At 45.8% G+C, this 22,646-nt stretch overlaps 5 protein-coding genes across 9 annotated transcripts in view; 3 read left to right on the top strand and 2 right to left on the bottom strand.

Annotated features, from left to right (window-relative positions):
- The window catches only part of Ndufs2 (NADH dehydrogenase (ubiquinone) Fe-S protein 2, 49kDa (NADH-coenzyme Q reductase)), a gene marked incomplete at its 3' end in the record, with an annotated part of 18,812 nt that extends 12,684 nt beyond the window's left edge, over positions 1-6,128 (top strand). The window contains exon 13 of the mRNA XM_013030679.1: positions 6,123-6,128. Coding sequence (XP_012886133.1) covers positions 6,123-6,128 — 6 coding nt within the window. The remainder of the gene's footprint in view (positions 1-6,122) is intronic.
- Fcer1g (Fc fragment of IgE, high affinity I, receptor for; gamma polypeptide) lies at positions 1,076-3,243 on the top strand. Its single transcript, XM_013030485.1, has 5 exons — positions 1,076-1,138; positions 1,492-1,896; positions 2,018-2,053; positions 2,456-2,476; positions 2,868-3,243. The coding sequence occupies exons 1-5, from the start codon at positions 1,076-1,078 to the stop codon at positions 2,928-2,930; spliced, it is 588 nt and encodes a 195-aa protein (XP_012885939.1). The 3' UTR covers positions 2,931-3,243.
- A 968-nt stretch (positions 6,129-7,096) lies between the features above and the next one.
- Positions 7,097-8,278, bottom strand: Apoa2 (apolipoprotein A-II). Its single transcript, XM_013030578.1, has 4 exons — positions 8,257-8,278; positions 8,027-8,113; positions 7,611-7,743; positions 7,097-7,285 (listed from the first exon to the last, which is right to left on the bottom strand). The coding sequence occupies exons 2-4, from the start codon at positions 8,076-8,078 to the stop codon at positions 7,165-7,167; spliced, it is 306 nt and encodes a 101-aa protein (XP_012886032.1). The 5' UTR covers positions 8,079-8,113; positions 8,257-8,278; the 3' UTR covers positions 7,097-7,164.
- A 3,233-nt stretch (positions 8,279-11,511) lies between these two features.
- On the top strand, positions 11,512-14,897 carry Tomm40l (translocase of outer mitochondrial membrane 40 homolog (yeast)-like). Of its 4 annotated transcripts, none has more exons than XM_013030649.1 (10): positions 11,512-11,648; positions 11,783-12,033; positions 12,314-12,381; positions 12,677-12,769; positions 13,092-13,193; positions 13,330-13,435; positions 13,628-13,750; positions 13,863-13,939; positions 14,187-14,289; positions 14,424-14,897. In XM_013030649.1, exons 2-10 carry the CDS (start codon positions 11,919-11,921, stop codon positions 14,561-14,563), a joined length of 927 nt encoding a protein of 308 aa, XP_012886103.1. In that variant the 5' UTR covers positions 11,512-11,648; positions 11,783-11,918; the 3' UTR covers positions 14,564-14,897. The 4 variants fall into 4 exon arrangements, with proteins under 4 accessions (XP_012886103.1, XP_012886101.1, XP_012886100.1 ...); XM_013030647.1 differs by having other exon boundaries at positions 11,512-11,698; XM_013030650.1 differs by having other exon boundaries at positions 11,523-11,564.
- On the bottom strand, positions 14,739-21,248 carry Nr1i3 (nuclear receptor subfamily 1, group I, member 3). Of its 2 annotated transcripts, XR_001175606.1 has the most exons (10): positions 21,077-21,248; positions 20,776-20,915; positions 20,189-20,319; positions 17,996-18,165; positions 17,644-17,786; positions 17,268-17,413; positions 17,056-17,172; positions 16,756-16,861; positions 15,046-15,423; positions 14,739-14,814 (listed from the first exon to the last, which is right to left on the bottom strand). XR_001175606.1 is itself a non-coding variant. In XM_013030645.1 (9 exons), exons 2-9 carry the CDS (start codon positions 20,880-20,882, stop codon positions 15,294-15,296), a joined length of 1,050 nt encoding a protein of 349 aa, XP_012886099.1. In that variant the 5' UTR covers positions 20,883-20,915; positions 21,077-21,248; the 3' UTR covers positions 14,993-15,293. The 2 variants fall into 2 exon arrangements, 1 of the variants encoding a protein (XP_012886099.1); XM_013030645.1 differs by lacking the exon at positions 14,739-14,814 and having other exon boundaries at positions 14,993-15,423.
- Positions 21,249-22,646: the final 1,398 nt, after the last annotated feature.

Raw genomic sequence — 22,646 nt, 5'->3', positions numbered from 1 at the left:
GAGTCTCAAGGTCTCTCCTGCCCGGGCTGGCTTTGAACCATGATCCTCAGATCTCAGCCTCCTGAGTAGCTAGGATTACAGGCGTGAGCCACCAGCGCCGGGCATTATCTTTGGGTTTTTAAGAGAGGTGAAGGGGCGTCAAGATTAACAGATTAGATTGCTGTTTCTAGGGGTCATCTGTCAACAACTGATAGGAGAGTGGGTGATATAAAGCTCCCAATTTAGGGACCTGAGCATCAGTGGAAAATAAGAGGCAGAAACAGTCCTAGCAGCTCCAAAATTGTAGGCTGTTCTAGAGGCTGGAGTCACATAAGCTCTGTGATAAAACCCTAGCACCAAAGAAAGAGAAAAAGGAGAAAAGAGAAATATCTCAGCTGGGTGCTGGTGGCTCATGCCTGTAATCCTAGCTACTTAGGAGGCTGAGCTCTGAGGATCAAGGTTCAAAGTTCAAAGCCAATCCAGGCAGGAATGTCCTTGAGACTTTTATCACCCATTAACTGCCAGAAGAAGCCAGAAGTAGAGCTGTGGCTCAAGTGGTAGAGTGCTAGAGCATATCAGAGACAGTGCCCAGGCCCTGAATTCAAGCCCCAGTACTGACACAAGAAAAAAAGAAAAATCTTATGTTTTGCTTGCTTTGAGTTGTCTATGCTGAAAGTTTCTATTTTTAAGGGGATTGGTTACAGATGGGTGTTGGGAAGGAGGGGATTGGTAAACTTTAGGGAAATGGGAAGTTGAAAAAGAATGCATGGGGAAGAGTTCTACTGGACCAGCTGAGAAGGTAGAGAAAAGATTGGGTGAACTTGTCTGTTGTCAAGAGGGAAGGGGGGTGGCCAGGTCATTGGGGGAATAAAGCAAAACATAAACATTCAAGATTGAAGACCTGGATTTGAATTTCAGCTCTGAATGAGTTACTTAGTTTTTTCTCCCTGAATGCTTGGGTTTCATCATTCATAAAATGGTGATGACGATGTTTCCCCTCACAGGATAGTTACAACATTTATACAATATTGTGTGTAAAAATATTGTAAAATAAAAAGTACTTTTTCCAGGGTTATACTTGACCCATGTTAGTCACATGCACGCCATCAGACTTGATAAAGGCCCAGAAGCACCCAACTTCCCCTCTTGGAGGCCTGGGGTGAGTAACAGGACAAAGTAGCAGGAAGAATAATTTACATTTTGAATTTTGTTTGTGATTATTCTCTTGAGCTGTGGTCATCGCCCCAGTGTCAAGTACAAATGTATCTTACATGGTTTACGAAAGTGGATTTTTTTTTTTTTTGCATACTTAAGGGACAAAAGAAAGAAGTGAAGTTGAGAAGATGACCAGTAATAGAGCAATTGTCTTCCTCCCTTCCCCAGCTCACATCCTTCCTGTCCAGCTCTCAGCCACAGGTCACAGGACTTAGCAGAGACACTTTGTGGTTTCTTCACTGAAATTTGCCACTGCTTCTCTCCCCCCACCCTCTTTGGGCTCAGCTGAGGTTTTAGCCTCAGCCCAGTGAAGTCAGATGGGTCTTTGAGGTGGATGAGTGCTCAGTGGTGCTGAAAAGCGAGGTTGGGGCTGAGGATGTCTTCAACTCTAGTGCATTTAAGTCCCACAATAACAGAACCTTTCACACCTCCTGTCCTACAGCTATCCTAAGATGTGAAATAAAAGGGAAAGGTAAGAGAAATAAGAGTCCAACGAGGGAGACAGTTTCTTTCCTTAGGAGGCTCCCCTCCAGGTCCCATCCTCTCTCCCTGAGTACCATCTCTCCCTTCTCCAAGTACCTGACTCCTTGGGTACCCTCTGTCTCCTCAGCGGCCCTGGGAGAACCTCAGCTCTGCTATATCCTGGATGCCATCCTGTTTTTGTATGGTATTGTCCTCACCTTGCTCTACTGTCGACTCAAGGTAAGGCTGGGAGGAGAAATGAGAGAGTGGATTGGAGGAAGGGGTATATAAGGGGTTTTCCCATGGCATTTGGAGGGAAGGTGGATGAGCCTCTCATGTACCTTTATTTTCTCCCATTCAGGTCCAGGTGCGAAAGGCAGCTATAACCAGCTATGAGGTATGTCTCTTCAAGTTTTTAGGCTCTTAGCCCTTCTGGGGCTCCAGGTTTGGGTCAGAGGCCCCTAGCAGGGCATGTGTCTTGGATTCTGATCTGCATATAGCTCAGAGGCTCCCCTCTCCTCTGGCCTACCCATCCTGCCACTTAGCCAAGCTACAAGTATAGTATTCAGCAAGTGACAGGGGGAAATAAGCATAATGACAAAGAATACATGAGAGAATTGTGTGTTGATATATGTTTGTAGCTGTGTGGAGAAACTAATATTCGGTGTCAGAGCAATCGTGTGAGGACACTGTAGTCTAAGGGAGCTAACACTAACCCTAACCCAGGTACTCCTTGGATGGAAAAGGGGTGTTGAGGGGAAGTGTGGGTCTCTAATACCTTTTCCTTTCATCTCTACAGAAGTCAGAGGCTGTGTATACGGTGAGTCAACCTGCTGTCTCCAACCAGGGTTCAGCTGAAGACCATTTATTTATGTATTTATGTATGTGGGTGGGCTTGAACTCAGGGCTTGGTCTCTGTCCTTTCACCTTTTCACACAAGGCTGGTTCTCTACTACTTGAGCCATGCTCTACTTCTGGTTATTTGGTGGTTAGCTGAAGATAGATTCTTGGACTTCCTTGCCTGGGTTGGCTTCAAACCACATTTCTTAGATCTCAATCTTTTGAGTAGATAGGATTACAGGCATGAGCCATTGGTGCCTGGCAATAGTGGGGTTTTGAGTGACTTTCAGAGAGGGTAGGATCTATGTGATGGTGATGGGGTACTGGTGTTGGGCTCAAGCTCCTGATCATCCTTTGACTCTCACTTTCAGGGGCTGGACACCCGAACCCAGGAGACATATGAGACTCTGAAGCATGAGAAACCACCCCAGTAGCCTTAGAACAATTGTCCTTGGTCACATATTTCTTCATCTTCTAATTCTCCTTCCAGCCCTCATGGTTAGTGTTACATAATCCTATTCACTGCTTAAACCACCTGAATGTACCTCAGTAATGATAATAAGCCCCAAATTAACATACACCCGTGGTTCCTTTTTTCCTGTTAAAGACTTAAGCTCAGATGCTAGCTACTAATGTTTATTTTCTAAGTTACTCTCTTGCTCCAACTTTTTCCCCTTCCCCATTGTCAACTCCCACTAAACAATGGAAAGGGAGTACCTCAATAAAGCTGTTCCAGACTATATTTTAGTCATTTGTTTATTGTTTACTTATTTAGCCTCAACTAAGCATGAGGCCGGATACTAAATATGTAGCTGTCTTTTGTGTGTGCTAGTCCTGGGGCTTGAACTCAGGGCCTGAGTACAATCCCTCAGCTTTTGTGTTTAAGGTTAGCTCTCTATTTGAGTCTCAGGTCCTCTTCCAGCTTTTTTTTGGTCGGCTAATTGGAGATAACAGTCTCGTGAGCTGGGTGCCAGTGGCTTACACCTGTAATCTTAACTACTCAGGAGGCTGCAATCTGAGGATTGTTCAATGCCAGGCGGGCAGGGAAGTCCATGAGACTCTTATCTACAATAAACTACTCATAAAAAGCTGGAAGTGGTGCTGTAGCTCAAATGGTAGAGTGCTAGCCTTGAGCACTCAGGCCCTGAGTTCAAGCCCCAGGACCAGATCTCCACTTCTGAGAGCTATGATTACAGGTCTGAGCCACTGGCACTGACTTTGAATATGTAGTTTTGAGTAGGGCAAACTCAGCTCCTGATATCATACAACTCCCACTCCACGGATTCCAGGCCTGTTTTGACCAGTTGATTGCTAATTGTGTCTAGGGGAGGGGTGAGACCTTTGGCTCATAGGTGCTCAGAGATGCAGCTGGAGCAGGGAGAATACCAGACTGTACACTCTCTGAACTCCTACTCTGGTTAGGAATGTAGGCATTTTCAGGTACACTAAAATGTACAAAATTCCATACTCAATGGAGTCTTCTGGGGCTGGGTTGTGGGGAAGCCTATGTGTAATCCCAAATTGTTACCCAATGTATACATATAAGCTGCAAAGCCAAACATGCAGAAAGGATGAGTTGACAAGAGACCATTTCAGTCTATCACTTGAACCATAGCTCTACTTCTGGCTTTTTTGCTGGATGGAAAGAAGCATGTCATGGACTTTTCTGCCTGAGATGACTTTGAACTTGGATCCTCAGATCTTAGCCTCTCAAGTAGCTAGGATTACAAGCGTGAGCCAGTAGTGCCCAGCTTAATGGAAAGTTTTATGAGAGCATGAGAGCATTGAATTTTCAGGGGATTCTGGGGCAACAGGGACCTTAGAGAGCCAGATAGGGATTAGAGGTGAGTAATAAAAAGGGAAATAAGTTGGGTTCAGATCAAAACTCACATCTCTCAAACACAAAGCTGGTGTGAGGGTGGGGGTGGGGGCTAGGAGAGAACAAGGAATCCTCATCCAGTGCCTGCCCTGTTTCCACTGCCAGGAAGCTCTGCCTGGAAGCATTTAGACTTTCTCAGATGCCTCCAGTTCTATCTCTGACCTAGCAGTCCTTCCAGAGCAGCTCAGCTACCCCTGGCAATTCCTGTGCTGAACAGTCATTTGTGCTGCCTAGTGACTTACACTATTGAAACGATTTTTCAGCTATTTGTATGTACTATTTGAAATTAATATACCTGTCCAAGGTCATCTAGCAAGTGAGATAGAGATTTCTTAGTCATGTAGCAAATTTTGCTACATGAGGGGAAAAAAGTATATTGAAAGAAAAGGGGAGATGAATTCTTGTGAACAGTGAATCTTAGCAGAGACACTCCATCTGTCCATTTGGTTTCTTTGCAACCCACTCTCTCCCCCACCCCTGTGCCTCAGGACTGAGGTTTTGGTCTCAGCCCAATGAACTCAAATGAAATGCTCAATGGTGCCTGACTAAGGAGGTTGATTAAAATATGGGAGAAATTGGAGTCATCTCCAGTCTCTGGGGAGGAGGGGAAGATCATTTTAGATGAGTTACAAGAAATGAGCCAGAGTAGGGAAGTAACTGTTTTAAAATGGAGAATAGAGTATTTGCCTAGTATGCATGAGATTCTGAGTTCCAGTCCCAGTATTGTAAATAAAGAAGCAAGAACAATTATTTTTTGGAAATGTTTCATTTTTCTCATATCTTGCATTTTTGGGATTATGCACCTCTCCTCATCAATCCAACCAGATCTCCATCCATTTTGATTTAGTCCAATTAGCACAGATCTCAACATTTATCTAGTCCCACCCTTCTTCTAAGTTAGAGATCTGTCAGGCTTTTAAATGGCTACCATGTCTACAAGTTCCAAGCTCTAAAATGGCTACCATGCAAGTTCTATGGAGAATGGTGTGGGAGAGGCTTCTCAACACAGGGTCCAAATCAGAGAATGTGTGGATTTTAAAAACATTTTTAAAATTATCTTTAAGTAGTTGTATAAAATGGTTAAAATTTAACATGTCAATTTGTGAGCATAATGCATCTTGATTAGGGCCACCCCTTCTTTCCTTTTTTTTTCTTTTTAAAGAGTCTCACTATGCTGCCCATGTTAGTCTTTAAATTCCTGAGTTTAAGAAACCTTTCTGTCTCAACCTCACTGAATACTAGGATTTTAGGCATGCACTATGACTCTCAGCCAAATCAGAGGTGTGTGTGTGTGTGTGTGTGTGTGTGTGTGTGTGTGTGTGTGTGTGTGTGTGTGTGTGTGTATGTTCAGGTTCAAGTACTGAGGCTTAAACTCAAGACCTGTTCTCTTGCTCTTGATCAGCTTTTTCCACTCAAGGCTGGCACTCTACCACTTGAACCACACCTCCACTTATGGCTTTTTTGCTAGCTAATTGAAGTGAACAGTCTCAAAGATTTTTCTGTCCAGGCTGGCTTTGAACCTCAGATCTTGGCTTCCTAAGTTACAGGTGTGAACCACTGGTGCTCAGTCCAAATCAGAGAGTTTTTTTTATGTGTGTGCTGATATTGGGGTTTGAACTCAGGGCCTGGATACTGTCCCTTAGCTTATTCCACTCAGTGCTGGCACTCTATCACTTGAGCCATAGCTCCTCTTCCAACTTTTTGGTAGTTAATTGGAGATAAGTTAATTGGAGACTTCCCTACCCAGGCTGGTTTTGATCTACATCCCTCAGATCTCAGCTTCCTGAGTAGCTAGCATTACTAGTAGCATGAGCTACTAGGGCCAGCGGATCAGAGGATTTTGGGGGAGGGGATAAGAAGTGTTGCCAGTCATGGGGCTTGAACTCAGGGCCTGGGCTCTGTACCTGAGCCTCTCTGCTCAAGGCTAGCCCTCTACCACTTGAGCCACAGTACCACTTCTGACCTTTTCTGAGTAATTTATTTGGAAATAAGAGTCTCATAGACTTTCCTGTCAGAACTGGCTTTGAACCTTGAGCCTCAGATCTCAGCCTGCTGAGCAGCTAGGATTACAGGTGAGAGCCATTGGCACTGAGCAAATCGGAGAGTTTTTTTTTTTTTTTGTCAGTCGTGGGCCTGAACTCTGGGCCTAGGCACTGTCCCCCAGCTCTTCAGCTCAAGGCCAGTGCTCTACCACTTGAATCACAGCACCACTTCCGGCTTTTTCTGCTTATGTGGTGCTGAGGAATCAAACCCAGGGCCTCATGTATGCAAGGCAAGCACTCTACTACTGAGCCACCTTCCCAGCCCCAGAGAGGTTTTGAATGGAGGAGTTATAGCAATTTTGGGGATGGGCAGTGGCTCCTTATTTCTCTTCATAAAATGACTAAAAAGAAATTTTGAACAATGTCTTCATTTCTAGTGACTTAGAAAGTTTATGAATTCAGTTTATGAATCCATGATATCTTCTATATTTTATATATTGTAGAGAAGCTGCAGAATAGTTCCCTGGTCTTGGGGAAGAATCACGGGCACTTCTACTCTATCACTACTATCATTTGTTGCTTGCCCTTCCCCTACTTCCTCCAAACCCTTCTCTTTTTAGAAGCAGAGTTTTCTTTTTTCTTCTGCCTTCCCCTCCCCAACTCGGCTACTTCTCTCAGTCACCCAAACACATGAGGCTTAGTTTGATTTCTTCTGCATTTATTGTAGAAAATGGGGTGTGGGGAGGAAGGAAGGTCTAGGCCTGGCCAATAGGTGTTCTAGAATTGAAAGACAATAATCTGGACGTCTCACTGGGTGGCAGGCTCTGTTTTTTGGGGATCCATAAGATTGCTCAAGAAGTTAAACAGACTAGTTCCAGCCTTCTTCACCAGGGGTGTCAGCTGTTGCTGTGTCTTTTCAAAGTAAGCCCTGGATAGGGGAGGGATCAAAGGTTAGTGTGAGAGACTCTGGTCATTAGAAGGGGCTTTGGTGGTGGTGAGGAGTGATTTTGCTCCTGAACTGTAGACTCCTGCTCCATCTTGGCAAAACAAAGCCCCTAGGAGGAAGCAAGCCTTCCACAGGGCAGAGAAACAGATTCTAGAGACTGGAATTCAAGGCCCAATTTCCACTTCTCCTATCTGTTCATAAAGGTGCATGGGAGCTTTATCTCTGAGCTCAGTTTATGAATCTGACCACCTTTCCTCCCCTGATTTATGGTCCCATAACCCTTGAACTCCATTTTTCTGATACTTACTGGGCTTGGGCCTGAAGCTCTGTGCCTTTGGCTTTCTCCACCAGGTCCTTGCCATAGTCAGTCATGGCCTGGAGGTAATGAGTGACCATGCTCTGCAGACTCGTTTCCTCTGCCTGTCTCCGAACCATAGCCCCTGCACATACACACACATACACACATGCACGTTCTTTTCAGCTGGGTCCCCAGCAATGAATCCTGGCCTCCTGCCACATTTTTTTTAGTACCCATTTCAACTCTCAGCCCTCTCCCCAGATCCAGCCAGATCTGTTACCTGGACTTTAGAGAGGCAATAATTTTCCTTTTGAACTCTTTAATTGCCAGATTTGAGCACTGGAGTACAAAATGATGGGACTCCCAGCACCTTCTCCTTTTTTGGGGGACAGGGAAGGGAGTTTCCTCCTCTCCATATTACATACCTTCAAGGCTACAGACAGTGAGGAACAGCACGGTGATTGCAAGCAACTTCATGGTGGTAATGGAGGAAAGGTGATCTAGGAACAGTGCTGATGGTGGGAAAGGACAGTGAAGCCAAATGGGCTTCTGCTCCTCTCCAAAGATAGCCCTATGTGAACACCCACTCCAACCTGGTTCCCTCCCTTTCCACAATTAAAGCCCCATCCTCTTTATATGCGGACTCCCACCATACCTAGTCAGTGTCTCTGTCCTCGGTGTCTATTCCTGGTCTATTTGGAGAGGCAAAGGCTATATACTTGTCTCCTTCTCCACTCCCATCAGGTGACAGAGACTGTGGGGAGGTCCAGTGGGGCAGGGATCATGTTGGAATAAACAAGCTGAAAAAAATGGGGGAGGAGAGGATAATCAATGGGGGACTAATGCAATATTGTCAGAGATAGGGCCTTCAGGACTTGATGAAGACTGAGAGTCCATTCTGGGTCTGTTTAAGATTTTTTCTTCTGAGATTTTGTTAGAATCCTTGGATTTGTATGTAGTAAATTAGCATGGTTCACTGTTTTCTCTCCCTCTCCCTCCCTCTCCTTCCTCTTTTTCCTTTTCTTTGTGTGCTGGTTCTGGGACTTGAACTCAGGGCCTAAGTGCTGTTCATAGGCTTTTCCACTCAAGGCTATTCCTATACCACTTGAGCCACAACTCCAGTTCTGGCTTTCTGGTAGTTAATTGGAGATAAGGGTCTCATGGACTTTTCAGCACAAGCTGGCTTTGAACCATGATCCTCAGATCTCAGCCTCCTGAGAAGCTAGGATTACAGGTATGAGCCACCAAACTTGGGCTTCTAGTTATTTTTCTGCAAATTTCTAACATGAAATAATCAACTCTGGGTATTTTTATTTTGTTATGGGTAGATTTTATCTCTCCACCCTACCTCCCCTTACTACAACTTGGAAGAGAGGGTAGTTGGGAATGGAAGAAAGGAAAAAAGTTAAAATTAGGGGCAGCAATGAAAAGAATTGGGGGTAGAAGTATGAGGGTCAGGGTCAGAGGACAGGTATAGACTCTGTCCCTTTTGAGTTAATATGTAATGAGATGAAGAGAAAACATGAGGGCCCAGAATAAACCTCCTGGGTGCTGATCAATGAGTATACCTTAACCCCAATAAAACAAACTCAGAAAACAGCCTCTGCCCTCCTCAGCAACCAGAGAATTCTGGCAGGAAAAGAGGTGAGTAAAAGACTTCTGCTAGGATAAAGGTTGAAGTTGCCTGGTCACTTGACCACCTTATCAGATCTTGGTAATGCTCAGGCAATATTGAATCAACAGGGGCAATAGTTCCCCAGTGTCGAAGGTCTTAGTTCTTGTCTCAGCCCTAATTGTGAGGGAGGGAAGAGAAGAGATACATTCCTCAGACTCGAAGTATTGAGGTGAGATCAACTAAAGTGATATCAGATGTATTTATACCTTTCACCCTTTTTGCCCCCAAAGCTTACTTCTTGAACATTCCTGAGAAATGGAGGAAGAGATGTGTGAAGCTGATAAGGGAGACAGCAACTAAAGACAAAAACTACTCCATTTCCAGCTATTTTCCCAGTAGTGCACACAGAGTTTAAGGGTCACTCCATTGCATGGCCCCTGTCTCTGCAGGTAGAAAGCATTTGTGGGCTGGAATTGTATTTCTAAGATTTTGTCGGCTCTGCCTGGAGCCTCAGAGAAGGAAGCATTTACACCAGAGGGCAACTGTTTCAGCAACCATCTCCCTATAACCAGCTTTTCTACTTACAAGGGTTCCTAGTCTTCAAGAAGGTAAACATAGAAGATGGGGGCTCATGCCTGTAATCCTAGCTACTCAGGAGGCTGAGATCTGAGGATCACAGTTCGAAACCAGCCTGGTTAGGAAAGTCCATGAGACTTTTATCTCCAATTAACTACCAAATTACCAAAAAGCTGGAAGTGGAGCCATTGCTCAAGTGGTAGAGTGTTAGCTTTGAAGAAAGAAGCTCAAGGTCAGTGCCCAGGCCCTGAGTTCAAGCCTCAGGACCTGTTTGTGCATACAAGTGTGCACATGAGCGCTCACGCACACACAAGCACACAAGCGCACACACACACACAGAGCAAACTCAGTTGCAGAAACCCAGAGGAACATATGCAGTCTGTGACCTAGAGGAGAGCTGTACAATGGAAGGCTGTGAGAGTCCCCTAGCAGTTCTTTGTATAAGGGAAGGAGTAGGGCTGGGAAGGTGGCTCAGTGGTAGAGCACTTGCCTTGCATGCCTGAGGCCCTGGGTTCGATTCCTCAGCACCACATAAGCAAAAAGAAAAAAGCCGGAAGTGGCGCTGTGGCTCAAGTGGTAGAGTGCTAGCCTTGAGCTGAAGAGCTGAGGGACAGTGCCCAGGCCCAGAGTTCAGAAAAAAAAAAAAAAGGGAAGGAGTAATATGAACAAGGTCTTCACAGTCATTCCTATATTCACCCTTCACAAAATCCAAGTCTCCAGAGTGTAGTTTTGAAGCTAGGCATTTAGATCCCAGGCCCAAAGTCCAGGAGCCCCAAAGTAGGTCTGGATACTTTGCCTCTATATGCCAAATAAAGAGACATGATGAAGGCAGAGAAAAGAGATTTATTATCTGGCTGCCATGGGAAGACAGTACTTCAGTACATCCTCAAAGGTAGAGATATTGGCTTCTGGTTAAATAGGGAGAATTGTGGATGAGTGAGAAAGGTATACATAGTTAAAACAATCCCAGGCCTCAGATATGGCCTGTTTGATTATGAGATTAGTCTTTGTCCTTAGATAAGTTCCAGAGAAGCTCTTTATTACTGGAACAGAATAGGAACAAGGTGGTCTTCTGAATGTTTAGCTGTTCCCTTTAAGATGGTAAGAAGAAAAGAAGATGTTGCTTGTTGGAGGGGTAAGAGTTTACTTTTCACACAAGATGGTTATTAATGAATCTGATCTTTCTTGGAGGCCATGATTGCAAAGTTGACTGCAGCAGAGAATATCTCAGATCAAAGAGCACAGAATCAAAGTTGGGGGAATTTTAGTTTATGGGACTCAGAAAAAGCATCTTTTAAGTTGCCTCTCAGTTTCACTTTTTTGCTCAGTGGAAGGAGCTTCAGTGATTAAAGAGACAAGATGCTCCCTCTAGTGTCCTGTATACTTGCAAGTTTATCCCAGCCTTGGAGAGGAGGCTGGGCGGGCCATCTAAGCTAAACCTGAGACTCGTTTAAAAAAATCACCAATCAAATCTCAGTTTAAGCAGGGCGTTATTGAAACTCACCGGCCATAAATCCTGCCAATCTTTTGCATGCTCCCCTCTCATTGGACAGTAGGAGATCGAGTTGTCTTTTTTATTCATCGATTGGGCGGGGCCAAATCAAGGAGGGGTTGGGGCTTTGATAGCTTACTTTGCCCGGTCTCAAAATGGCGCTCGTGGCCACGCTGGGAATACTGAGTGAAGCCGCATCCTGCCATCACTTAAGATGGCTGCCCCCATCAAGATGACCGGGGTGTGCCGAAAGGAAAGGGGCAACAGGATGATCTGAGATGTTAAGTGTTACTGTTTCATTGCATGCTTGGCCTTGGGCCGTGGGAACGAATTGCTGAAGACTAGGAAGCTAGGTAGAGTGTAGGTCAGTGTAGATTAGGATTAGATAGAGAAAGGACGGGGTGACAGGTGGAGGTGAGGGATCAAAGATGGGGCAGGAATGTGACTGGGTTTCAGTATCCCCATCGGTGTTCTCTCCTCCAACTCTTTCTCTTCCAGGTCTAGCATGAGGACCATGTGGAAGTTTCTGAACCCGGGGAGCCTGATGCTGGGCGGTGGGGCTCGTGGAGGGTAGAGGGAGCAATAGAATATTTTCCCAGGCTAACGCCGGCCCCTCCCTGTCCTCTGGACTGAAATGGGGAACACACTGGGCCTGGCGCCCATGGGGACTTTCCCCCGCCGGAGCCCCCGCCGAGAGGAACCGCTGCCTAACCCTGGAAGCTTCGATGAGCTACATCGACTATGCAAAGGTGAGAACTTGGTATTTGGGTGGCTCAAGTTGAAGGGGCAGAGGAGGGGAGGATCTTGAATGCCGACGTTCAGTGGTGGGAGCAGGAAAGGGGAGCTAACAGCTGGGGCATCCGGTGTCAGGGAGGGTCAGGTGTGCAAATAAAGTGGAATATTTTGATGCAGGACTTGAAAGGAGGTCAATTCCTCCAGTGCTTCATAGGGATTTGAAAGGAGAGACTACCCTTTTGGGCATGGATTGCTTGTCTGTGCTTATTCCTTCCCTCCTCCTACCCCCTTCAGATGTGTTCCCAGCACAAATGGAGGGAGTGAAGCTCGTTGTCAACAAGGTTCTGAGCAGCCATTTCCAGGTGCTCCACTTCTCTGGCCCTTTCTTACTACTCTTCCCTGCCTTTCCCAAATCCTTTTCTTTCCTTTGTATTCCAGGCTTTGCCAGGCTATTTGGAAAAAACGAGGGAGGATGGGGGTATTTCCTTATCTTCCTTGCCTGTGGGACTTGTTCCTTTAAATCTGGCGTCCCTCTGCATATGTTGGAATATTTGGAAATCTTAAGAGATCCCCTATATGAGGAGAAAATGAAGGGTGGGATGAGGAACTGAAATGAAGCAGCAATGCCGTCTCCTCCAATAAGTCCTCTTTCCTCAGGTGGCTCACACTGTGCACATGAGTGCCCTGGCCTTGCCAGGCTATCATCTCCATGCAGCCTATGCAGGAGACTGGCAGCTTAGCCCCACAGAGGTGAGAGCTCCACCATACCTCAATCAACTCCTTAAAATCCCACCTGGGTCTTGAGGAGGAAGTGTGTGTGTGTTTGTGTGTGTGTGTGTGTGTGTGTGTGTGTGTGTGTGTGTGTTATGAGAAAGAATGGGCAGTAATGGGATTCTCTGTATAACTTCTGAGAGGGAATGGGGTAGAGAAACATTTTTGTGTAAAGATGTCAGAGTTTGTCTTTGTGCTTCCACTAGGGGACGCTGAACAATGTTAATGAAATCCAATAATAATTGGGTTTAGGCTGATGGATGGATGCTTCCCAGCTCAACCTGTCTATACTCTTCAACAGGTGTTTCCCACTGTGGTAGGAGATATGGACAGCAGTGGCAGTCTCAATGCCCAGGTCCTGCTTCTGTTGGCAGAACGGCTTCGAGCTAAAGCTGTCTTCCAGGTGATCCATAGTTTTCTGTCTTTATCCACTGAGGCAGGTCAGGCTATCCTGAACTGGGTACCCAGGAGAAGGAGTAAAGACAATAGTGATCATAAAAAGAAGGAAGGAGATTTTATTTCTTGCTCTCCCCACCCAGACACAGCAGGCCAAATTCCTGACGTGGCAATTTGATGGCGAGTATCGAGGAGATGACTACACAGCTACTCTGACCCTAGGAAATCCTGACCTGATTGGAGAATCAGGTGAGGAGCTGAGATAGTTCTTTTGATCTTAGGTGTCCATTTCCTAACTTTGGCCATACAGCCTAATCTGTATAGTTTGGAGACTAGGAAAGGGGTTGCTTGGGCAGGCTGGGTTGGGGATTGTTGGAGGTGAAGGAGCAGGTTTGATTCTTGTTTCTATGGCTAATTCCATGTCTCCTCACTCCCTCACAGTGATCATGGTCGCTCACTTCCTACAGAGTCTCACTCATCGGCTGGTGCTGGGAGGAGAGCTAGTTTATCACCGGAGGCCAGGTGAAGAGGGAGCCATCTTGACTCTGGCTGGAAAGTATTCAGGTATGGGGCAAAGTGGAATAGTGATGAGGACAACCAATTCTGGAATTTTCTGGAACTCCTGACCAGTGTCCTATTATGGTAATGCTCCTTTCTCCTATATTTCCCCCCCTAGCTGTACATTGGGTAGCTACATTGAATGTGGGATCTGGTGGGGCCCATGCAAGTTATTACCACAGGGCAAATGAACAGGTAAGATTGTTGATATCATCCCCTTCCTTAGTAAATCAGTCATACCTTTTTTTTTTTTCCCAGTTCTGGGGCTTGAACTCTGATAATCTTTTATCTTGTCAAGCTTCTTCAGTCTCTGCTGCTCTGATATTCTTCCTCCTCAAAGTATACATTTCCATTCATGCTTTCATTCTGATGATCACATGTCAAGATCCCTTTATTTTTCACTGAGATGGGTTTTCCTATTACCGTTGTCTGTGTTTCTTAGGTTCAAGTTGGAGTGGAGTTTGAAGCAAACACAAGACTACAGGACACAACCTTCTCCTTTGGTTACCACCTGACTTTGCCCCAGGCCAACATGGTGTTTAGAGGTGAGGGTTATTTTGATCACATTTGGAAGTGGTGAGGGATTTGGGATTGAGGGAGGAAAGCTCTACCTTATTTCCACTAATTCCCTACTCTAAGCCTTGTTAAGTAATCTAATTAATATTCTCTCCCTTGACAGGCTTGGTGGATAGTAATTGGTGTGTAGGTGCTGTGCTGGAGAAGAAGATGCCCCCCCTTCCTGTCACCCTAGCACTTGGAGCTTTCCTCAATCACTGGCGCAACAGATTCCATTGTGGCTTCAGCATCACTGTGGGCTGAAGTTGTCCCAGAACCAGCCCCTACAGCAGCTGGAACCTCTGAGTCAGGTGCCTGAGGGCCAGAGACTAGGCCCCTCTCCAAAGCCCACCTTGCTGGGTGACTTCTAGGTCCCAGAAGCAGAGTGGGGGACAGGATCATGTCCTCCTCAGAACTGGAGCTGCCAGAAGGTCAGCTGATGAGGCTGTGGTTTGAAGCTCCCACTTCCGCCACCAGCTGCACTATCATCTTCCATATGCTCTTATGGTTCTGGACTAAAGGAGAAGGAGTAAGGCGTATGTCTGGATAAATTTGCCCCCTTCCATATTTTCCATTGGATTAAAGCTCCTAACCTTTCCGCTACAGAGCAGAAAAGTCTACATGGGATTAGCTCCCCATCCTGCTCTCCCATCTCAACAGTCTGCTAAAACTGAAGAAGTAGGGTTGAAGGGCTAAATATCTGGCACTATAAAACGGGGCCCACCCGTTCCCAGAAGAAGTTTTACCTCTTAAACCCTGAGGCTTCCTTCTTCACTGTCTTCTGTGCTTCCTCATTTTTGTTCCTATGATCCTCCTCCCTCTTGCCTCCCCTCAATTTCTCCCCATGACTGCATGAAGAGGCAGTTATTACTGTAGTCTTTGCATTGCAAGCACTGAGCTCTTTTTATACTGGTTCCAATATATGGTCCCATCCGTTTCAGCTTTCCAGTCCAGTGTGTCCCAGGTGGGTTGGGGAAGGAAGCAAGCATGGGTGTCAGCTACAGATCTCCTGGAGAAGTGGCATCATAGCAGACAGTCCCTGGATGCGCTGGATTTGGTACCAGTAAGCATTGTTAAGGCTCCGTAGCTCTGCTAACAGGCCCATCAGCTTTGCATACAGAAACCTATGGAGGAAACAGTGAGATCCTCATGGAAAAGGAAGAAAAAGAAGGCAGCTGGGAATCTAGTCCCAAGGTTCTAATTCCCTGTATTGTCCCTCAATGAAGCTAAGTCTGAACATTAGAAAAAAAAATCATAGCCTGACAAGAGAAATTTACTGAAAATTCTAAAGAACCCCAAGGGGGCCTCTGATACTGCTTTCTCTGTTTTTCCTGCACCTCAAGTTCAGAAGGCCAAGTATGAAGAAAGCCCTAGATTTGCCAGATCTTCAACTGTATAGAATTTGAGGGTCTATCTAACCTTCTAGAACTTGTTTTAGAAGGTGTGTGTGTGTGTATGTGTGTGTGTGTGTGTGTGTTCTGTGGTATAAAGTGCCCCCATTTTAGCAAACTCACTCATTGAGGAATGAGCAACACAAGTGACACATAGCTCACAGCATGGAGATCTTAGTCTACTGAAACAGGACCTGACTTTGGTCATAAAACTGTAAATGATGATAATTTCAAGGAAAATGACAACATACAAGGAACTGGTTCAGTGAAAAGGAGAGGAGGGGCCAAAGAAGAAGAGTGAACGAGACTCTTAAAAATCTGTGTTATGGGGCTGGGAAGGTGGCTCAGTAGTAGAGCGCTTGCCTTGCATGCCTGAGGCCCTGGGTTCGATTCCTCAGCACCACATAAGCAAAAAGAAAAAAGCCGGAAGTGGCGCTGTGGCTCAAGTGGTAGAGTGCTAGCCTTGAGCTGAAGAGCTGAGGGACAGCGCCCAGCCCAGAGTTCAGGCCCCATGACCGGACCCCAAAAAAAAAAAATCTGTGTTATTCTGGAGAAGTTGGAGTGGGGAGGTGATGGATATCATCAATCTCAGGAATGATATTAGACAGCTTGTTCTACTACTTTGCATCTCTACTGAATAAAAAGATCTGGAAAATGTGAGATGAAACGGTAGCAATAACAATTTGGATAATGGAATTGTGTGTGATGGGCATGGCCAGAGGGAAGGGACAAGAAACCTGGTTTCCTAAAGGAAAATATAGTTAAAAAAAAATCATCCTGGGGCTGGGAAGGTGGCTCAGTGGTAGAGTGCTTGTCTTGCATGCCTGAGGCCCTGGGTTCAATTCCTCAGCACCACATAAGCAAAAAGAAAAAAGCCGGAAGTGGTGCTGTGGCTCAAGTGGTAGAGCGCTAGCCTTGAGCTGAAGAGCTGAGGGACAGCGCCCAGGCCCAGAGTTCAGGCTCCACGACCGGACCCAAAAAAAAAAAAAACATCATCCTAAGGTCAGCGTTTCCCTTATCTCTTCTTTTCCAGTAAAACCTTCAAGCCCCCAGCATTTTCCTTACCTATTTCCAGGCCTTAGCTGTTGTTTCTTGATGTAGCTCTCCAGAGTCAGTGCCATCTCCTCTTGCAGCTGATCAATCTCTTCTCTTTTGGTAACTCCAGGCCGATCTAGAAGATAAGATAGGAGCTGGGAAGGACAAGGTTGCGGTGGGAAGGGGGAGACCTGTATACAGTGTCCAGGGATGGTGTATAGATTTTTCTGTAGGTTTGAAGGCTAGACAGCTGTGGGGGGAGGGGGGTGGTGCTGAGAGGTTGGGGAAGAGGTGGTGGGACAGAGTTTCTGGGCTTTGGGAAATGCTCACCAGGAGAGAAGAGGGCCATGGCAGCCATGAGTACATACTCTGGCTCCTGGAGTTGCAGTCGTTTCAGTGTCCCATGGAAATGAAAGAGTAACTCCATATATTCTTCCTGGAATCCCACTGTGAGAGGTATTTGACTTAGGACCTCCAGGCCACCCTAGCATATCCCATATCATAAGGATACTTGCCCTCTTCCTGTTATAGCCTTGTCTCACCATGGACTCCATCTTCCATTCTGTAGCGAAGAGGCCCACAGAGGAAGTTTTGTGTTTGGAGACAGAATGTAGTATTGAGTGAGATTTGACATATTTCTAAAGCAGCTCCCTTGAGAAGGGAGATTTGGTCTTCGATGGGCAGGGATCTATTGAGAACAGGAAACAATGACATTTTACTCAAATCTAAACTTCAGAGAGGGTAGGGAGCTTCTGGTCCTGGGTGACGCACTTAAACAAACCTTGGAATTCAAGACTTGGTGCTTAGAAAAGCTGAGAGGTGTGTTAATTTGATCAATGAGTTTTGGGGAGTGGTTTAGGGGTTGGTGTGTAATTTATGAAGCATTTACTCCCTGAAAGATGAGGTGAGGCCACTCACCGGAAAAGAGGTAGATCCTTGGTAAACTTGATGATTTGCTGCACCATGAAAGTGTTGATATCTGCAAAGTGTGCAAGCAGAGGGAGCACAGGGGCCAAGGAGGTCAGGGGCTGGCGGTGATCGATGAACAGGTAAGCTGGAGGCTGCAGAGATCAGAGCCATGAGTGAGAGGCCCTGGCTCTAGACTTTCCCTCTAGGCCTTGCCAGCCTTATCTTCGAAGGGTTCTTTGTTGAAGACCCTGACCAGGCTGGGGTTTTCTCTCTTGGTGCATATCATGAAGCCCTCTCCTTCAGGTCACCTCCTTAGGAACCCTTTTGGTTACTTTCCAGCCCAAATCCTGTAAGTGCTCACCCTGAACTGCACAAACTGGTCAAACATGGTGCTCATGTGGCGAGTGTGGGCTCCCAGGAGGATCTGGACTAGCTCTTTCTGTTCCTTACTCAGTTGTATAGGTGTTTGCTGTACCCGCCGCTGCGCCTGCCTTGCTCGTCGCAACGCCAGGGCTTCTGCTGACAGTATCACTGTGTCAAGCAAGATATACAACAAAACAATTGAAGTCAACACAGAGCATCTTTCTGATAGTCCTTGATATGGAGCTCCTTGCTGCAATGCATGAGGAAGGATTGGGGAGAGGAGAGTTTTTAAGGCTTCCTTGAACTTGGATGAATTAGAGGCTTCAGGTGGCAGGGGACTGCTGCACACCTCCAGTAACTTCCGTTATCTATGATTCCTTACCTTAGAAAACAATGCACTGTGCTGGGAATGTGGCTTAGTGGTAGAGTGCTTGCCTAGCATGCATGAAGCCCTGGGTTCAATTCCTTAGTACCACATATATAGAAAAAGCCAGAAATGGCACTGTGGTTCAACTGCTAGCCTTGAGCAAAAGAAGCTCAGGGACAGTGCCAAGGCCTTGAGTTCAAGCCTCAGGACTGGCCAAAAAGGAAAGAGAGAGAGAGAGAGAAAGAAAAAAAGAGAAAAAAGAAAGAATGCACTGTGGGAAAGAAGGAAAGTATGGAGAATAAAGAGGGAAAAGTGTAAGAAAAAGCTGGGTACAGTGGCACATACTTGTACTAACATATGGAAGGCTAATATAGTAAGATCATGCGTTAGAAGGCAGTCTGGTCTACCCAGAATGAGTCAAGACCAGCTTGGGCTGGTCAGATCCTGCCTCATACAGACAAAGCCAGAAGTGGCACTGTGGCTCAAGTGGTAGAGTGCCAGTCTTGAGCAAAAGAAGCTCGGGGACAGTGCTCAGGCACTGAGTTCAAGCCCAGGAGTGGCAAAAAAAAAAAAAAAAGAGGGTGAGAGAAAGGGAAACAAGGAAGGAGGGATAGGGATAGGGGAATGTGTTTGGAGATGCATTTGGCTTCTGGGGGACATTATACTGAAGAAAATCTTCATACTTAAAATGCCATCTTGTTTGTATAACATAATTTCAAAGGGGCTGAGATTAGATTTCACTAGATAAAACTACCTTATAGTAGATAGGGTAAAGATTTTTCTCTTTCCTTTTTTTTTTTTCACTCAAGGCTGGCACTCTACCAGGCACAGCTCCACTTCCGGCTTTTTGGTGGTTAATTGGATGTAAGTCTCACAGACTTTTCTGCCTTGGCTGCCTTCAAACCATGATCCTCAGATCTCAGCTTCCTAGGATTACAGGCATGAGTGAGTCACTGATTGCCAATGGGATTTGTATCTTTCAGAGATAAAAATAAGCTTAGATTCCAGAGGCAGTTCCTAGGTTGTAAAATAAGTGATATGGACTGATCATTGTCGTATTTTAATACATACAAACAAATTCTTTGACTCCTATCTCCAGGAAGTCTCTTGGCAAAAGTGGGAAGTGGTGCTGTGGCTCAAGTGGTAGAAGGCTAGCATTGAGCAAAAGAAGCTCAGGGAAAAGTGCCTAGCCCTAGAACTGGAGAGTGGGGGGGGGGGAGAGAGATGTATAGGAGAAAGGTATTTTAGGTACAGGTACTGGCAACTGTGAAAGTCTTAAGGAAGTGTGCTTGTGTTCAAAGATGGCAGTGAAGTTAGTATGTCTGGAATGGATTGAGCAAGGGTGAAGGGAAATAAAGTCTAAAAGGTGTGCAGAAGTTAGTCTATGAGATCATTTGCTTTAAGAGAGATAGGAGCTGTAGCAGATTTGAGTAGAAGAGTTACATAATCTAGCTGAGTGCCAGTGGTTCACGCCTGTCATCCTAGCTACTCAGGAAGCTGAGATCTGAGGATCACAGTTCAATTCCAGCCCGGGTAGGAAAATCTGTGAGATTCTTCTTTTCACTTAACCATCACAATCTAGAATTGGAGCTGTGGCACAAGTGGTAGAGTGCCAATTTTGAGCAAAACAACAACAAAAACCTAAGGGATAGTACCTAGGCCTTGAGTTCAAGCCCCAGTGCTGGCATAAACATAAATAAAAAGAGAACAGTGACATAAGCTAAAGAGTTCCAAAAAAGTTTATTCTGCCTGCTCCGTGAAAGTGTGCTATGGGGAGCAGAGAAACAGTTAATAAATTCTTGGGATGGTAAGGGATCAACTCACTGTCTTTCCTCATCCCAGCATTTAGACACTTCTGCAACCTGCAGGCTGGGCAGTGGCGCCTCTGGGCCTTGTTAACCTCACAGTTTCCAGCAAAGGGGCAGGTGGGACCAGTGCTTTTGCTGACTGTTCGTCTGTGAAAAAGAGAGAGAGACACGATTAGGACCTGGGATGGCAGTGAGCAGATATGTGCGAATGCAGGACTGAGAGGATATGAGTTAAAAGACTTGGCAATCTGGTGACATGGGTTAATCTGAGCTGTGTCCAAAGATCCTCAGGATTGGGCATGATCCATCTTAAGAATTTTCTTGAGAACACAGGACACTCAAAAACCATAGTTAATAGAATACTAGTTTGCTTCTTTGCAGGTAGTGGATTGTGTCCATAGCTTCCTATTATGCTATTGGTTTATCTATAGTGTTGTGGTTAGCAAGTAGTAGGGTGTTAGCCACAAGGTAGTTAGAATCAATTTCAGGAGTAATGTAGCTGGACAAGCCTAGGTGTGTGCCAGGGTTTAAAGGATTTGTGTGGGATGGGGATGGGGGAGGGGTAGAGAGGAGAGGACTGTTTCTCTTGGGGAGAAGACTCACCTGAAAAAACCCTTGCAGCCTTCACAAGTCAAAGCATGGAAATGATATCCGGTGGCTCGGTCCCCACACACCACACAGTTCCTTGGTTCATCTTTGCTATTTACCATGGCATCAGGTGTTAGGATGATTGTCACAGACGCCTGGGTGTGAGAGAAAAAGTCAGATCTAGGCCACGTTTTACCCTCTTCTCTCCCTTCTACAGAGTCTCTTCTCAAATCTGCCCTGCACCTATGCCCCAGCATTGTCTATACTAGAGGCAAGAAAGGTGCTTTTCATCTCTGGTCCTAAACCAATTTCCTACCTGCTCCTCTTAGACAACATGCCAAGACAGGCCACAGAATCTGGTGTGGAATGATTTTCCCCAAGCTCCAACGTTGACTCTGCTTTTATTTTGATCTCAAGGCTGCTAGGAGTTATGGATTATGGCTCTGAGTACCTGGAATACAAAGGACGTGTGTTACATGTAGCCTCCAGGTGCTTTTAATGCCCTGTGTAGGCAGGGCACAGACTCTGGACCTAGGGCAAAGAACTGGGTGGGAGGTTTTCCCAGCATGCCCAAGGTACTGGTTAGTGGCACAAGGGGAGGTACTCTGGTGGGTGGGGAGCTCATGACTCAGTAGAAGCTGCTCCTAATCAGATTCATGGACGTTCTTCTCCCTACTGCTGAGCTTCAGACTTAGAGCTGCAGCCTCTTCCTCTTCTGTACACTGATCCCAGGTAAACTGGGAAAAGAGAGATGTGGAGAGACAGCACACTTTTTTTTCACATGCAGCATGCCCAAAATAAGAGGAAGGGGTAATGATTGTGCCAGGCTACCCAAAAAGGAAGTGAAGTGTGTGTGTGTGTGTGTGTGTGTGTGTGTGTGAGAGAGAGAGCGAGAGAGAGAGAGAGAGAGAGAGAGAGAGAGTGATGCCAGTACTCAGGGCCTGTGCAGTGTCCCTGAGATTTTTTTGCTCACTATTACTTACGCTACAGTTTACTTCAGAGTTTTGGGTGGTTAATTAGAGATGAGTCTCGAAGATTTTCCTGCCTGGTCTGGCTTCAAACTATGATCCTCATATCTCAGCCTCCTGAGTAATTAGGATTTTAGGTGTGAGTCACTGGTGCCTGGCTTGCTCTGGTTATTTTTGAGATGGGTTCCCAATTTTACCTGGGACAAACCATGCTTTAATGACTAATTGGAGATGATGTCTCAAAAACCTTTTCTGACGAGGGTGGCTTCCATCTGTGATCTTCTAGACCCCGGCCTCCTAAGTAAGATTACATGTGTGAGCCACTGGCACTGCCTGAACTCTTAATTTGTTGTTGTTATTGTTATTGTTGTTTGTGCCAATCCTGGGGCTTGAACTCTGGGCCTGGGCACTGTCACTGACCTATGTTGACCATAAGCTAATATACTGCCATTTGAGCCACAGCTCCATTTCTTTCTTTCTTTCTTTTTTCCTTCCTTCCTTTCTTTCTTTCTTCCTTTTTCTTTCTTTTTTATTTTTTTTGGTCCATCATGGGGCTTGAACTCTGGGCCTGGGCGCTGTCCCTCAGCTCTTCAGCTCAAGGCTAGCACTCTACCACTTGAGCCACAGAGCCACTTCCAATTTTCTAGTGGTTTATTGGAGATAAGAGTCCCAGGGACTTTCCTTCCCCAGGCTGGCTTTGAATCTCAATCCTCAGATTTCAGCCTCCTAAGTAGCTAGGATTACAGACATGAGCCACGTGTGCCCCACTGCCGTTTCCGTTTCTGTTTTTTGTTTGATTTTTGTAATTAATTGGAGATGAGTCTCACAAACTTTCTTGCTCAGGCTGCCTTCTAACCTTGATCCTCAGATCAGCTTCTCTCCCGCACCCCTCCCCCAACCAACTCTCCCCCCCCCCCC

This window comes from Dipodomys ordii, unplaced genomic scaffold, assembly GCF_000151885.1.
Source record: "Dipodomys ordii isolate 6190 unplaced genomic scaffold, Dord_2.0 Scaffold131, whole genome shotgun sequence".
Taxonomy (NCBI): domain Eukaryota; kingdom Metazoa; phylum Chordata; class Mammalia; order Rodentia; family Heteromyidae; genus Dipodomys; species Dipodomys ordii.
The sequence above is the reverse complement of the archived record's forward strand: the minus strand, read 5'-3'. Positions and strand labels throughout refer to the sequence as shown.

Coding starts and splice junctions, on each gene's coding strand:
- Apoa2 (XM_013030578.1), bottom strand. CDS start 8,078: ATGAAGTTGCTTGCAATCACCGTGCTGTTCCTCACTGTCTGTAGCCTT. Junction 7,744..8,026: donor CACTGTCTGTAGCCTTGAAG/GTATGTAATATG, acceptor GTGTATGTGCAG/GGGCTATGGTTCGGAGACAG. Junction 7,286..7,610: donor GAGCTTCAGGCCCAAGCCCA/GTAAGTATCAGA, acceptor TCCCCTATCCAG/GGCTTACTTTGAAAAGACAC.
- Fcer1g (XM_013030485.1), top strand. CDS start 1,076: ATGCACGCCATCAGACTTGATAAAGGCCCAGAAGCACCCAACTTCCCC. Junction 1,139..1,491: donor TCCCCTCTTGGAGGCCTGGG/GTGAGTAACAGG, acceptor CTGAGGTTTTAG/CCTCAGCCCAGTGAAGTCAG. Junction 1,897..2,017: donor TGCTCTACTGTCGACTCAAG/GTAAGGCTGGGA, acceptor TCTCCCATTCAG/GTCCAGGTGCGAAAGGCAGC.
- Nr1i3 (XM_013030645.1), bottom strand. CDS start 20,882: ATGGTAAATAGCAAAGATGAACCAAGGAACTGTGTGGTGTGTGGGGAC. Junction 17,787..17,995: donor ACCAGTTTGTGCAGTTCAGG/GTGAGCACTTAC, acceptor TGATCTCTGCAG/CCTCCAGCTTACCTGTTCAT. Junction 15,424..16,755: donor CAGCTAAGGCCTGGAAATAG/GTAAGGAAAATG, acceptor TTTCCTCCATAG/GTTTCTGTATGCAAAGCTGA.
- Tomm40l (XM_013030649.1), top strand. CDS start 11,919: ATGGGGAACACACTGGGCCTGGCGCCCATGGGGACTTTCCCCCGCCGG. Junction 13,436..13,627: donor TGACCTGATTGGAGAATCAG/GTGAGGAGCTGA, acceptor ACTCCCTCACAG/TGATCATGGTCGCTCACTTC. Junction 13,751..13,862: donor TCTGGCTGGAAAGTATTCAG/GTATGGGGCAAA, acceptor TTCCCCCCCTAG/CTGTACATTGGGTAGCTACA.